The sequence below is a fragment of the Carettochelys insculpta genome, chromosome 3, assembly GCF_033958435.1.
Source record: "Carettochelys insculpta isolate YL-2023 chromosome 3, ASM3395843v1, whole genome shotgun sequence".
In the NCBI taxonomy this organism is placed as follows: domain Eukaryota; kingdom Metazoa; phylum Chordata; order Testudines; family Carettochelyidae; genus Carettochelys; species Carettochelys insculpta.
Window position 1 is genome coordinate 91,690,690 of NC_134139.1, and position 13,110 is coordinate 91,703,799.

Here is a 13,110-nt window from a genome sequence, read left to right on the forward strand (position 1 = left end):
TCTCTATGTTACCTACCTACTTTGAAGGGAGCATGGTAAGTAGGGTGTCAGGAACATATTAATCAAGTGCTGCGCTGCATATGAAGCACTTCACTAAGCTAATTCTCCCCCACGGCAACTTTGCATTGTTTAAACTTTGCAATCTTAATCTTATAGAATCGTTATCAAAATTATGAGGAGTAAAAGGACTTCAAAGTTGCCCAGGCACTTCCAAGTACCAGCAGGCTAGCTGCAGCTACACGCGAACCGGCAGTTCCAAGTTTAAATACTTCTAAGTTGCCGTGGTGGAGAATTAGCTTAATGAAGTGCTGCATATGCAGTGCAGCACTTCATTAATAATCTCCTGACACCTTACTTACCATACTCCCTTCAAAGTAGGGCAGTAGCGTAGACAAGCCCTCAGAGGTGAATTTACAAAAACAGCATCATGGTTATTTCTGTTGTCATTTCAATCTCAAATTTGCTTAGGTTAGGTATTTTTCTTACCTGCTAGCCCAGCAAACAAAAACTGGAATCTGAAATTCAAACAGTATTTCTTCTGGCTTGTGCACCTGTATTTAAGATTCTAAAAGGCAAACGCCATCCTTAGCTATTCCTGTGTCACACTACTGCATTCAGGTGTAAATAAGAAAAAAAACTTGCAAAGATTGTGATAGTACATGTGGCCCTGAAATGAGAGTTTTTAAACAATTTTATTGTTGAAGCCAGAAAGAAACTAGTTTGCTCCCCTGGAATGGGGTTGATTGGGCAAGAGAACAACCAAACAAAACCTTTTTGTCAGCACTACGGTCATCTGATAGGACTGAATACTCACAGGAAGCAGATATGCTAAATAAGATGTTTAATTTACTTTGACATTTCAGAGTACAAAAAATGGTTTTATACCTTACATTAACTGTGGAATCTGTGTGGACAACACATCCCAAAGAACCACTTTTGGTATTTATGTGCCCCACCTGCGCAAGACAAGGCTGGACTCTTCTGAAAAGCAGTGCGTGTTTTGGCCGTGCCTCCATTCTCACCACCTCCCACTTCTATAGCTGAAGATGCAACAGGTAGGGTAGCTACAACCCACATTATTTGCCAGTAAAGACCACATGACAACAGGAATTTGAGCGGACAACACATCTCAAAACATCAGTTACTGTGGGTTAAGTAAGCAACCTTTCTTCTTCAAATGCTTATCCGTACACTGCACTCAATAACAAACAAGAAGTTGCCCATTCATCTGTAGGTAGGCAAGGGGAGTCCTACTTGAATAGAGTTTGCAGGACCATCCTTTTACTAAAATTAATACTACTTTTGAATGCCTGAACCAAGGAATAGAGTGCAATAAACATGTGGCTAGAGCTCCACACTGCTGCCTGCACATCTCTGGTGGGTGGGGGGGTGCCTTCCAGACAGGAACGGGGTAAGGGGCAGGTGGGAGGATGCAGTGCAGGAGGGGAAGAGAAGAGGAGTGGAGAGGATGGTGTTTAAAGGTGTCTGCAGACTGTACGCCGACCTGCTCTTTATACCATTGGTTACAGGAAGAGAAGGTGGCCAGAGGTGCAGGCACAGAACCAATGCACACCTAGAGTGGAATCTCGATAAACAATCCCTGAAAAAAGAACTACATTTTAGAGTGCCCAATGGATCATTTTATTTTTTATTAGATAAACTGCTTTGTTATATTAAGAAATAGCCTGTCTTTGATAGGCAACTGAAATTTTTACGATTTGAAACCGGTTACTGGAATAGCAGTCCAGGTTCATCACTATTTTTTCCCAATATTGTATTATATGTATATTTTAATTAATATTTTAAAAATATTAAATACCTCTCATAGCATATTGCAGTGTGACGACAACAGCAGCAACAACAAAAAAACCCAGTTTGGTTAATAATCTGAGGGGAAAAGCACACCCATCTTACTACGCAAAGTACCCTTTCCTTAGTGATTCAAATGCTAACTGTAATAAAGTAGAAATAAAGAGGTAAGGATTATGGCCAAAGTTTGTAAAAATGATGCCTTAAAAGGTAAGTTTCTAAATCTATACTTAGATAGTTAAACAGGACTTAGGAATCCAACAATACACACTCATTTTGGAAAAATTTGGCTTATATTAATAAACTACAAAAAAGCTTTTTTCTGTTAGACCATTCAGTTCACACACATTTCCATACATGCAACATGTTTCATATCTGTAATGTTTTCCCACATACTATGTACATCTTTTTGGATATTTGGGAAGTATATCCTACACAGTGGGGCTGACAGCCGCTGCAGGACTCGGGTCAAGGTTTTTGAGGAGTGGCGGGTACTCCATGCTCCTGGAAGAGGCGAGGTCTCAGGAGGAAGAGGCAGAGTCAAGGGCAATCAGCTCTTAGCATGGCTCAGACTACAGCACACTCCACCCCAACCCCTCTCCAGCCTTTACAGGCACATTGAGTGGCACTCCTGTAGCAATTCAAAGGACTTCGGGACTGAAGCTGCCGCTGCTGTACAATAGCTCCTCTGCATCTTCGTACCCCTCTGCATCTCCAGGTCCCACTGCAACTGCCTTCCCCCACCCTGTAAGCTGTCCTCCCCCCTCCAGCCCCCACTTGAGGCACCTCATCATGCATCATAACCTCTCTCTCAAATTAGTAATATGCAGACAGAATTTTAAAGAGGAGAACACTGTGCTCACTTACATTAATAGATTCTATTTGTCCAAATTCTTCAAACAAATTAGTTAAATCTTGCTGTGTAGCCTTCTTGTCCACTTGACCAACCCAAAGAGTAGTACTGCAGACTGCCAAAAGACACATTACATAAATTAAAAAAAGGTAATAATTTGTACCACATTGCATTCTCTACCCAATAACCTGAAAGTGCTCCACAAACAATTACATCTAAAATAATAACCAATCTGAGACAGGAATTATAAATGTTTTACTCAAGTAACAGGTTAAATAAACTGAGGTGAAGAGATTGAGTGACTTGCCAAATGTCAAAAAATGAATTAATGACGGAGCAGATAACAGAATCAAGTAGACTTAACTCCTTGCCCATTGCGCTAACAAATAAAAAAAAATCTAACATTCCATTCAGATAAACTAGCTTTTGTAAAAGGTTCTTAATCTTTCCTAACTCAAACAGTACATAAGAGGTAAGAAAATAAAAGCACAGCACAAATTGTCAGCTAAAGCACTCATTAACGAAACAAATATTTTTAACAAGCAACATTTCCACTAAGTATGCAATCTCGTGTATCTGAAGATTTATGGAACAGATTACTACATGAAAAAATGAAAGTTGAAGAGCATTATTACAATTGGTATTTGAAGACATGATCATTAAGTCAATTTCCTCCCTCTTCTGAGCATAAAACTGCAAAGGAAGACTTAATATGAAGAGTCATTCACTTGTTTAATATCTTGGCACAATGAAGTCCTAAAATGGATCCATTCTCCCCTCTCTCCCCCACCAAAACAACCCTTTGTCTCCTGAGGATATGTTTCCGCTAGAAACACTAGAGTGGCATAGCTGAAGCTTACACTTAATACAGTGACAGAAGGGAATTTTTCCACCAATGTAGTAAATCTACTTCTCTGAGGGATGGTATACACCTTGGGGGGAGATCAATCTAAGGTTGTCTACACCAGGCAAAGTAAGTAGACTGCAGATACGTAATTCTAGCTCGCACAACTGTCTAGCTAGAATCAACCTATCAGCTTACTTGGACATTCCTACCGAACATGGTCAACGGGAGAAACTCCCTACCAGATGTGCAAAATTTAAACCCACTCATGGTCAATCTTCCAAGCTAGCGTAGACATCAGTTAAAGGACTTTACCTACCTAAACAATGTAGCTGAAGCTGATGCACTTAGATCTACTTACCACAGCATCTTCACTGTGGCACATTGAGGGGAGATACTCTCCCATTGACAGCCCTTGCACTTCTCATTCTGGTGGACTGCCAGAGTTGCCACAAGTGATCAGCAGTCAGTTTATCAAGTCTATAGTAGCCGTCTCTGCTGGACTGACTGCTGCCTGTCGATCCCTGTGACAGTGTAGACATAGTGCCCAAGAGGCACTAGCTACGTTGATTTCTTCCACGAACCCAGTAGTACCTTTTACCCTCTGATTTAGGTTGATTTAATTTCCTCTCTCAAAAGTGTGAATTTTTCACATCCCAGAACAACACAGCCAGGTCAGTGGAAGTTATAGTTGTAGACCACACCTCACTCTCTTCCCTCCTTACATTTACTAAAGCATACTTTTACATATACCACAGAAACGGAGACTTGGAATCTGGCTTTTTAGCCAATTTTCCCATAACTCCATCTCCTTTGAGTCCTGCCCATCTTTTCTTCCCCACTAAGCACAGAAGAGATCCCAGGCCTGCATCCATACTTACTCCTACTGCTAGCAGAGTTCCAACTTTTCCACCACGTGAATCCCCAAAATAGCTCAAAAGTTCCTTATACTTTTTCATAAGCTCAGAAAGTTCCAGCCCTTTCGTGTTTTTCCAATAAACTGAGACTCCAGAGCAAACACACACCTTCACTAGAAATTTGTTGTGGATTATGCAGCAGCAGAATCCTAAAAAACACTGATTGTAAAGTGATCCAGAATACCATTGGACAAAGACACTTAAGTCATGGCTTCTAGCACACAGCTCATTTCACATTGTTCTAGGTTAAAGGATGTTTTGTGAGAGAAATTCTCTACCTCCCTCTACCCTTTCATTTTCCATCTTCAAGGCGCTAACATTCTCTGCAAAGATCACAGCTGTCTCCCAGTAGTACTCCAAAGAATGAGAATTAAAGATTAACAACTTTGAATTAACCGGGGTCTGGCTACTTATCTTGATGCTGGACACACAAACGTAACAAGGACAGATCAGTGAAGTAAGTTTCTTTTGGACCCAACCCTAGGCACCCCAGTTAAGTCCCCACAGACACACAACAAGTAGGATAAAAATGGTGTCATTTTAGAAACAGGTAATTTGAGAATAGTACAGAAGGGGAACAGTTCTCAGGACCTTCCGATTAAATGACCTCAAATCTGCATCACAAACTTTACCTGGACCATAAAATGACAAACTAATTTTAAAATCAACATGATTATGAATATTTGCAATGTACATACAATATTTAACCTTAAACAGAGTACGCTCATCCCTTGCTATACACAATTGGTTCCCAACTTTCTGCTCGTAGGCGTAAACTCATAACAGGGACATTAAATTACCATTAAAATAAATGTAAAAGTGTGTGACTGGTTCCTAATGCTTCCAACGCAGCAAAGGAGCGGAAGCAGGTGGTGCTGCTTCGGAAAGGTAAGTGAACCTTGGGTTGGAGAGGGTTAAAGGTTGGGGGCAGTTTGGAGACATGAGTGGGAGGGCGAGAGGGAGAGTAAAAATCTGCAGGTGGCTCCTGTGAAGGTGGTGGTGGCTTCTTCCTCCCAGCTGCAGCAGAGATACCTAGTGGGTGCAGTGGGCAGGGAGGTTTGGAAGGGGATGGGGATGCGCAGGAGCTGTGGGTTGGGGGAATGTTGGGACCAGACAGGGCGATTCGTGGGGAGCTGCCACAGGGGGAGTGTTGGGATCCATCTGGGCAGGTCTGCGGGTCTCCCTGCGCCCCAGCCAGGGATGCCGTGGCAGGCTCAGCTCCAGCTATGGGGCTGCAGGTCAGCCCGCGCCCCAGCCAGGGACCCCGCAGAGGGCTCGTATGAGCGGGGGAAATTCACTCAGATAGTGAACAGTGGTAAGTTGAGTACTCGTTAAACAAGGGATGAGAGTATATACTGTAACACTGTCTGTGGGGTAGGTGCCAGTGACCATAATCCCACTTTCTTCATGATGAAATGACGGACTGCTGAGATTTCAGTTATAGATTAAAAATCAGTCAGGATGGTAGTTAATCTAATTGTTGTTTCCAGATACTTTCTCTCTCTCAGACTAAGACTATGTCTACACTACAAGAAATTCGAATTTATTAAAGTTGATTATATAATGCCATTTTTTTAATTAGATTTTTGAGTACCCTCACTTCCCACAGGCTCCCAACAAATTAGACATGTTGCTTCCACACTGAAATCACCAAATATCAACTGTTGCAGCAGCGCATTGTGGGACACTACCCCACACTTCCCTCAGCCCCTGCATTCTAAGCAGGAATCCAGGTGCAGCAGTGCTGTTGGTTTCCTGGGTCCCCGCAGCTTGGAGGATCCGTGAAACTGAGCGCAGCAGCCCCAGGTAGTTTCCCAGCTCCTGCTAGTAGCAGGGAGCTGGGAAGCCAGGTGCAGCGCATGGCTTTGTCGGATACAAACAGAACACTTGTGGAAGCTAACAGATTCAATTATAAGACATGGTGCTTCCACACTGGCCTATAATTGAACTTCTGAATTCAAGCTTGATACTATAACCATCAGGTAACTATGATATTGTAATCTCCATATTAATGCTCCCAAAATTGAGCTAATGGTATTTACAGTGAAGACAGTTATGTGGTAATATTGAACTAACTGCCTTAAATTTGAATTTGTCTAATAGTGTAGATGCAACCTGGAAAAATAAAACACAAACTGTTACTTACCACTTAGAGTTTTAGACCGGATAGGAGGCAACCCCTTTTTTTGGCGTTCTTTTTCCCTTTCCCTTGCTCTTCTTTCACTGGAATATGACCGAGATGACTTTCTCTTTCTTTCCCTTGACCTTGAGCGCGAACGTTTTCTATGTTTACGTTTTCGGGAACCAGACCGTGACCTGGACCTCCGTTTTCTTGGTGACCTACAAAACATTAATTTTAATACCTTGAATGAGGAATAGGCGAGAGATGTAGTCCATTTTTTTTTTTGTTTTACTGAAAATCAAAATGCAATATGGTAAAATGCAGACTCTCTCTGGTGTTTCTTTAATGTTTAGGAAAATCAGCCACACTTTATATTAGTATTGTATAAAGAAATTTACTGCCATTCGTCAGGAGGAGAAATGGGGTATTGGTATCACTTTAAGACAGTTTACCAGAAGAAAAGCCCCTACCAAAACCAACAATTTTAGCTACTTATTTGTATTACTTGAAAATTTAAGGAATCCAAACCTAAACCACGTAAGCTGCTACAACAAAAAACTAGATTACACAACTTTTTCCTATGCTTAAATATACACCATTTATTCATCTCCAACACTCACTCCTGTTAGAAGCTGGAAAATACAAAATCATAACGTAAAAAGAACAAACATAAATGTCTCTACATTTTAGAATAAAAAAGTTGATTATACTTGAATAATAAGTGTATTATGAAACCTTGAACGGGATCTTGAGCGTGTTCTTGATCTTGAACGAACAGTTGCTTTCTTTTCTTCTTGTTCAAAGATCTCTTCTTCAACTACATCCTGCCCTTCATCTATATCCATATCCTAAATATGCAAGAAATGAGAAATATTAGCAAAAATATATTAAACACACACTGGTATACAAAGATGCACCATGTAATTTCTGAAGTTCTCCTTTCCTTCAACACTCATTAATCAGAAATGGTAAATTGTACCTGCTGTTGAATATCCATTGAATCATCTAGGTTTGTTTCCGTTTCTAAAAACTGCTGCTGGCTACTTCCTTGTGATGGTGATGCAGAGTGTTCTGATCCAAAATTTCCCTCTTGATTTTCCTCGGGGCTTGCCTGTGCAGGATATGAATATTACATTAAAAAGTCTAAAGACAAATTGTATGTAGGACATACAAATGTGACTGTTACAATATTTTTGAAAACAGCTCATTTGCAAGAGTCTGGGATTTTTTTTTTACCACTTTGTTTTTTGTAAATGCAGAAACAGTTAATGTGAAAACCTACTAACTATGAAATAAGTTTTATTTTCTTCCATTATACTCTGTATATTCCAATATACACAATTTAACATAGACATTGTGTTTTCATTACCTGTCAAGAAGTATCATTATTAAGTCAGAGTTAACAATATTCTTTGAGGATGCCTCTCTTTTCACAATTCTGGTTAGATAAGTAGTAAAACTCCAACAGGAAAAACAAACACATAACTTAAGGGACTATAGTAATCTTGTACAATACAATGAAGTAGGTATCAAAACAGTAATTTTTAAATATATAAATATTCTGTTGGTACATAAGTTATTGGTAACAACTTATTGTAAATCAATTCCATCAAAACCCACCATTTTCATGACATCCAATTTACATGTAATTTAAAAATCTTCATATAATTCCAACCTTTGGACCAGTATGTGATTTAAGATAACATAAGACTAGACAAACCATGAAACTGTGTAGTATTTTATGCCAGGATGTTAGTTACAAGAAAGGAATCTATCACTGCAACAAGATCAGAAAAATGTAACAAATCACACTGAGTTTAGAACGTAAACTACAAAATTAATATTAAAGAAAGGTTAACAGATAACACATTTCATTTTTCGCTTTAGAGTTTGGCTTGTTAAAGTGAATGCTTACAATGAACCATGAGCATACAGGATATACCAGCTACAGAAGTTGGCTTGACAAGCAGCTTCCAGTCAGAAAGGTTTTTTTTCTTTTCTTTTTTTTTTTTTGGGGTGGGGGGGCTGGGGACAGACGGACGGACACATCCCACAAAATATCCTTTAACTAAATGAATACATTTTAGAAAAATAAAACAGATGTCCAACTTAATTACAACCGTGTTTTTATGTGAATGTTACACAACAAGGCAGGTGGCTTTCTACATGACGAAAAAATACAACTTTTATACTTTCAAATTCAATTTGGAGAAGACAAGCGTCCTAAAAATCTGTCTTATATAATAAACTTCTTGCACAGGACACATTCAATAGAATATATTACTTCTCTTCTTGACAGACTGGAAAGAAACTATTACCATCATCCTTATTACTAACTCATAGATTTACCCAGCTTTAATCAGGTCCTTAACTCAATTAAGGTTTTCTTCCTTTTTTAAAATAAAAGGAAAATGTATACACTTTAAATAATTACATTTTTCAATAATTTTTCAAATATAGTGTTTTTATGAAGTTATTTTTTATTTCAGATTTCTTTAAAAAGGAATTGTTAATATTTCTCCATTTTTAAGTCTTTTTTTTTAAATGAGAAGTCTAAAGTGTATTTTCTTCTTCATGCTTATAATCTTTTATCATTCGCTATGTTTTCACAAAGAGGGGCTATAGCCAATTCGGTTTCCAACATCATCATCTTCTGGAATTGATTTAGCTGTACCAAAAACAGAGCACCACTCCAAATCTCTGTTTTATCTCTTGCCTGTAAGGTTTATTGAGAAACAATCATATTCCAGGTTAATTGTATTTTCCTGATTCATCTTGGTTCAGTCTCTTTCAACATTTGCTCAGTTATTTCAATTTTGGACTGTACTTGATTTGGTGATTTTGTCTCTTTTCTGTATAAAAGTTTTATGAAAGACAATCCCATTTCAAGCACATCATGTTTTCCTGGCACAACCAAACCCATATATTGCTTTAAGTTAGTATAAGAGGAAGCTGTATGTCAAATTTGATGGTCCTAGCTCTTATTATTTAGTTCTTGATCAAACAGACAAACTCTCTAACTGTGGTGTCCAACTAGCCAGATTATTCTGAAAACATATTTATTGTTCAAGCCAATTACTAACACTTACCTGGCCAAACAGCCACATGTGGCTAGTGTGTTGGACACCATGGAGCTAAAATATATAGTAGATTACAACAACAGTCTGCATGCAAAATGCGAGGGTACCACGATGCAGCCTGCCAGTACTAAAGGTACTGGGTATTCCTAAAATGAATTAAAAGTAAACTAAAAATTGACAAAAGGAAAGTTCCAAATAAAACAGCAACTTAGAATCCACATTTTGATTTGGGATTCTTGTAATGACTATTTTAACAATTATCAGAGGGTCACTTCTAGATTGTTAATCAAATATATCCTTTAGGAATATATGTCTTAAGTATCCAAAAATGATAAAATAGAATGGTGGGTTCAGGAAAATACATGAAGCAGAAAGATAATGGGATGATGACACTTCAGAAAAACAGGAAGGTAAATGAATTTGGGTACTGTTGAACATTCTGACACGATGTCACTAGTGTAAGGAGCACAGTTTTAAGGAGAGTGGGCGTATAGTGAGAAACTGGTGTATAATTTAACATTTGTAATTTGAAAGACTGCTTAAATATCAAAAATCACTATCCTTTACTTCTGTTTTCTTGATCTTGTTTTCTTTAAAAGCCATTGTCCTTTGAAAATCTCATTCCCCAATTTCCACTTTATTTCTAGTACCTTTTGTCTGTCTGGGATTTGTTGTTTTGTTTTGTTTTTTGGCATCTCCTCCTCCCCGCAGCATTCACATTTTATTCCTGCTTGCTTTCTCCTTTAGTCTCTCTAAATGGGGCTGGACACAAATACAAAGATACTCTTTATAGTGTGCTGTACACTGGGAGTAACTACTGTGTATTTCAGAAGAAGCCTGAGCTTCTCAGCTGCGACCAGGACTAGATTCAATTCCCTCTCCCATGCTGGTTAACTGAGAGGCACCCACAGGAAGCATATATAGCAGCACACTGGGAATGGGGGAGTTGAGTGGTAATCCACTGTGGTAAGATGTCACCAGACTCATAAATGAATTAGAAATGCCACATTCACAGTCCCCAAAATTACTCCATTCCTAAAAATTCACCCATTTCACTCATTCAACGGTAACACATTTTAGTGGAACATACCTAACCTATTAAACACATTTATTCTGAAATTTTAATAATTATTCTAGATAATGTATATCAACAGCTACCAAAAACTCTTATTACTTCTTCATAGGGTTAATGCCTACCTAGTATTATTTGCTAAGATGCGCAAACTTTCATTATTTGTGCAGTAGGGAATCAGCTATACTCCACTGCGGAGTCAATGTACAGCATTGTCCAGGAAACAAGTGTGGGCTGTCAAAAGCCTGAGCTCTCTATCAGTGTGACAACAGATGATGCCTACTGAGTTGCACAAGCAGGCTGAGGAGAGATCAAAATCTCCTAGTTACTAGGACCCAAAATGACCTTGGGGAGGAGTTGCCAGAGCCCACTTCCATTTCCTGCTGCAGCATACAAGCTTCTCATCCCCTCCAAGTTCAGGTCCCTCTTTGAATTAGGAATTGTCTTGATTTACGTATGACTACATATGATCTTGACAGAAAATGAAACACATTTAACTTTTTTTTTTCCCCCCTTACAAGGCAGGGCAGCGTGCCATCTCTCCAGTCCTCAATGAAAGCAGGAAAATCTTTTTTTTTTAATTTTTTTAAATCTTGCTTAAGAAGTGAACAAAGTAGCTTGTCTGTATGTCTGTTGTTCAGCTGACAGCTAGTCCCTCCTCAATTATTAAGTACAAAATGCATAGCTCACATTTGTTTTGGCTTTTTTGACTGTATGTTTTTTAGTGTCACTTAGTTCAAATTACCACTTTGCAGGCCTTCTCTAGGTAATTAGAAAGCAACAGTTTCATTATTATGAAGCAGACTATTAGGAAGACGACAGTTTTTTGCCCTGAAATGCAGTACGTAAAAACATTAAAATCAATTGCTATGACAACCACAAGATGGAGTAGTTACCTTTGGAGGCTGCTGTTGCTCCAGGAGCTGCTGTCGCAGATGTTCTAAATTTTGTTGTTGCAGTTGTTCAGCCAGTTGATGAAAAAGCGAGTTGTTCACAGATTCTGATACAAGAGGCCTAAAAAAAGAAAGATGCTTAATACCTACCTTTTTTTTCAGACCAAATAATCTGATAAACAAAATTTTATATTTTAGAAAGCAGCAAGCAACACATACATTTTCAAACCAATGAGAAATTTAGTAACAAGGAGGTTGGATAAAAACTGATAATTTAAAAAAAATTGGAACCCCCATTTTTTAATTACATCTCATCACAAAAATGCTACATATACACTTAGTCTCAAAACTGAATTAGTGGCTCTAGTCTGTCCAGCCTAACTACTAGCTGTTGTTTCTTGAAAGTTCTGAGCTTTCAACTGCTGTTTCTCAGCAGACTAAAATGTAAGACGTGCCAAGACAGAAACAAGCTGGATAGCACTGTTTTCTTTTCTGTGCTTATATGGTGGAGGACTTGAGCCAAACACAGCAGAGGAGTTAGCTAAGACATGGTCTTAATGACAGAGATAATATACAGCATAGGATGGAGGCAGCATAGAAAACAGAGGAGTAAACTGGAAAGAAAAAGAGAAAGCATTATTCAATGCATACACATCTTTCTATATTCACCCACACTTCTGCCACAGAAAAACTGTCATTCCTTCTGGGCATAAGAGAGAACCTAACTGAGAACACTTTGAAGAAATTCATTTCCTTAGTAATATGGAAAACATGTCAAGTGTAAGCAGTGCCAGAAGATGAAGCAGGGCCTAGCTGCAAGGATAAAACATAAGGAAAATTGTTTATTGGGAGAAAATTAAGCGGACAAAGACATGAACAGAGCTGAGTAGATCAACTGTTTAGTAACTTAAATAATTTACTCTGCAACGCGTAATTTTTCAAGACTGTATTTTTTATTACAAGCTTTCTTATAACTGTGATTTGATACGTAAATTTACAAGCTGTTGGCTGTGTTCGATGTTGCTAGAAAATAGATTTAGTTTAGCTAAGCTAACTTCTCCAAGGGAACCCCATCCTATACTGGTTTTCTCAAAAAAAAGAAGTAAGTGCCTTCCATCAGTGCAGTGGGCCTTATTCCAAAATTAAGTGCACTTTATGCCCAGTCTTAGCTTTTTTGATAACATGATTAAATTTTTTTTCTTTTCTTTTTTTTTTGTGATTTATAGTGCATTGATTTAAATGAAGCCACGCTGGAACACATACTGCTTACTTGCAATTATCCCTCCAGGAGAAATATAAGATAGTTATTCTAAGTAAAGCACTATTCCAAACCAAACTCTCATTCTCTCTATTTTAAAATGGTAGGCCAACAACTGAAAGGTTCTCATGTAATTCAGAACATTTAAAACACTTAAATTCATGTAAATTGTTCTTTTACCACTGCTCCAATACAGTAGTTGACATATACTGAAGGCCTACCAAATGGTCTACTTTTCACTTCAATATTCAACTACTGTCAT

The 13,110-nt window shown here is 38.4% G+C and overlaps 1 protein-coding gene across 5 annotated transcripts in view; it reads right to left on the reverse strand.

Moving 5' to 3' along the window:
• Nucleotides 1-13,110, reverse strand: part of SCAF8 (SR-related CTD associated factor 8) — a 230,776-nt gene that overhangs the window by 160,209 nt on the left and 57,457 nt on the right. For all 5 annotated transcript variants that reach the window (XM_074990343.1, XM_074990344.1, XM_074990342.1 and 2 more), the window contains exons 9-13: nucleotides 11,594-11,711; nucleotides 7,525-7,656; nucleotides 7,281-7,393; nucleotides 6,570-6,763; nucleotides 2,677-2,777 (exon numbers count right to left, since the gene is read on the reverse strand). In XM_074990343.1, coding sequence (XP_074846444.1) covers nucleotides 2,677-2,777; nucleotides 6,570-6,763; nucleotides 7,281-7,393; nucleotides 7,525-7,656; nucleotides 11,594-11,711 — 658 coding nt within the window. The remainder of the gene's footprint in view (nucleotides 1-2,676; nucleotides 2,778-6,569; nucleotides 6,764-7,280; nucleotides 7,394-7,524; nucleotides 7,657-11,593; nucleotides 11,712-13,110) is intronic.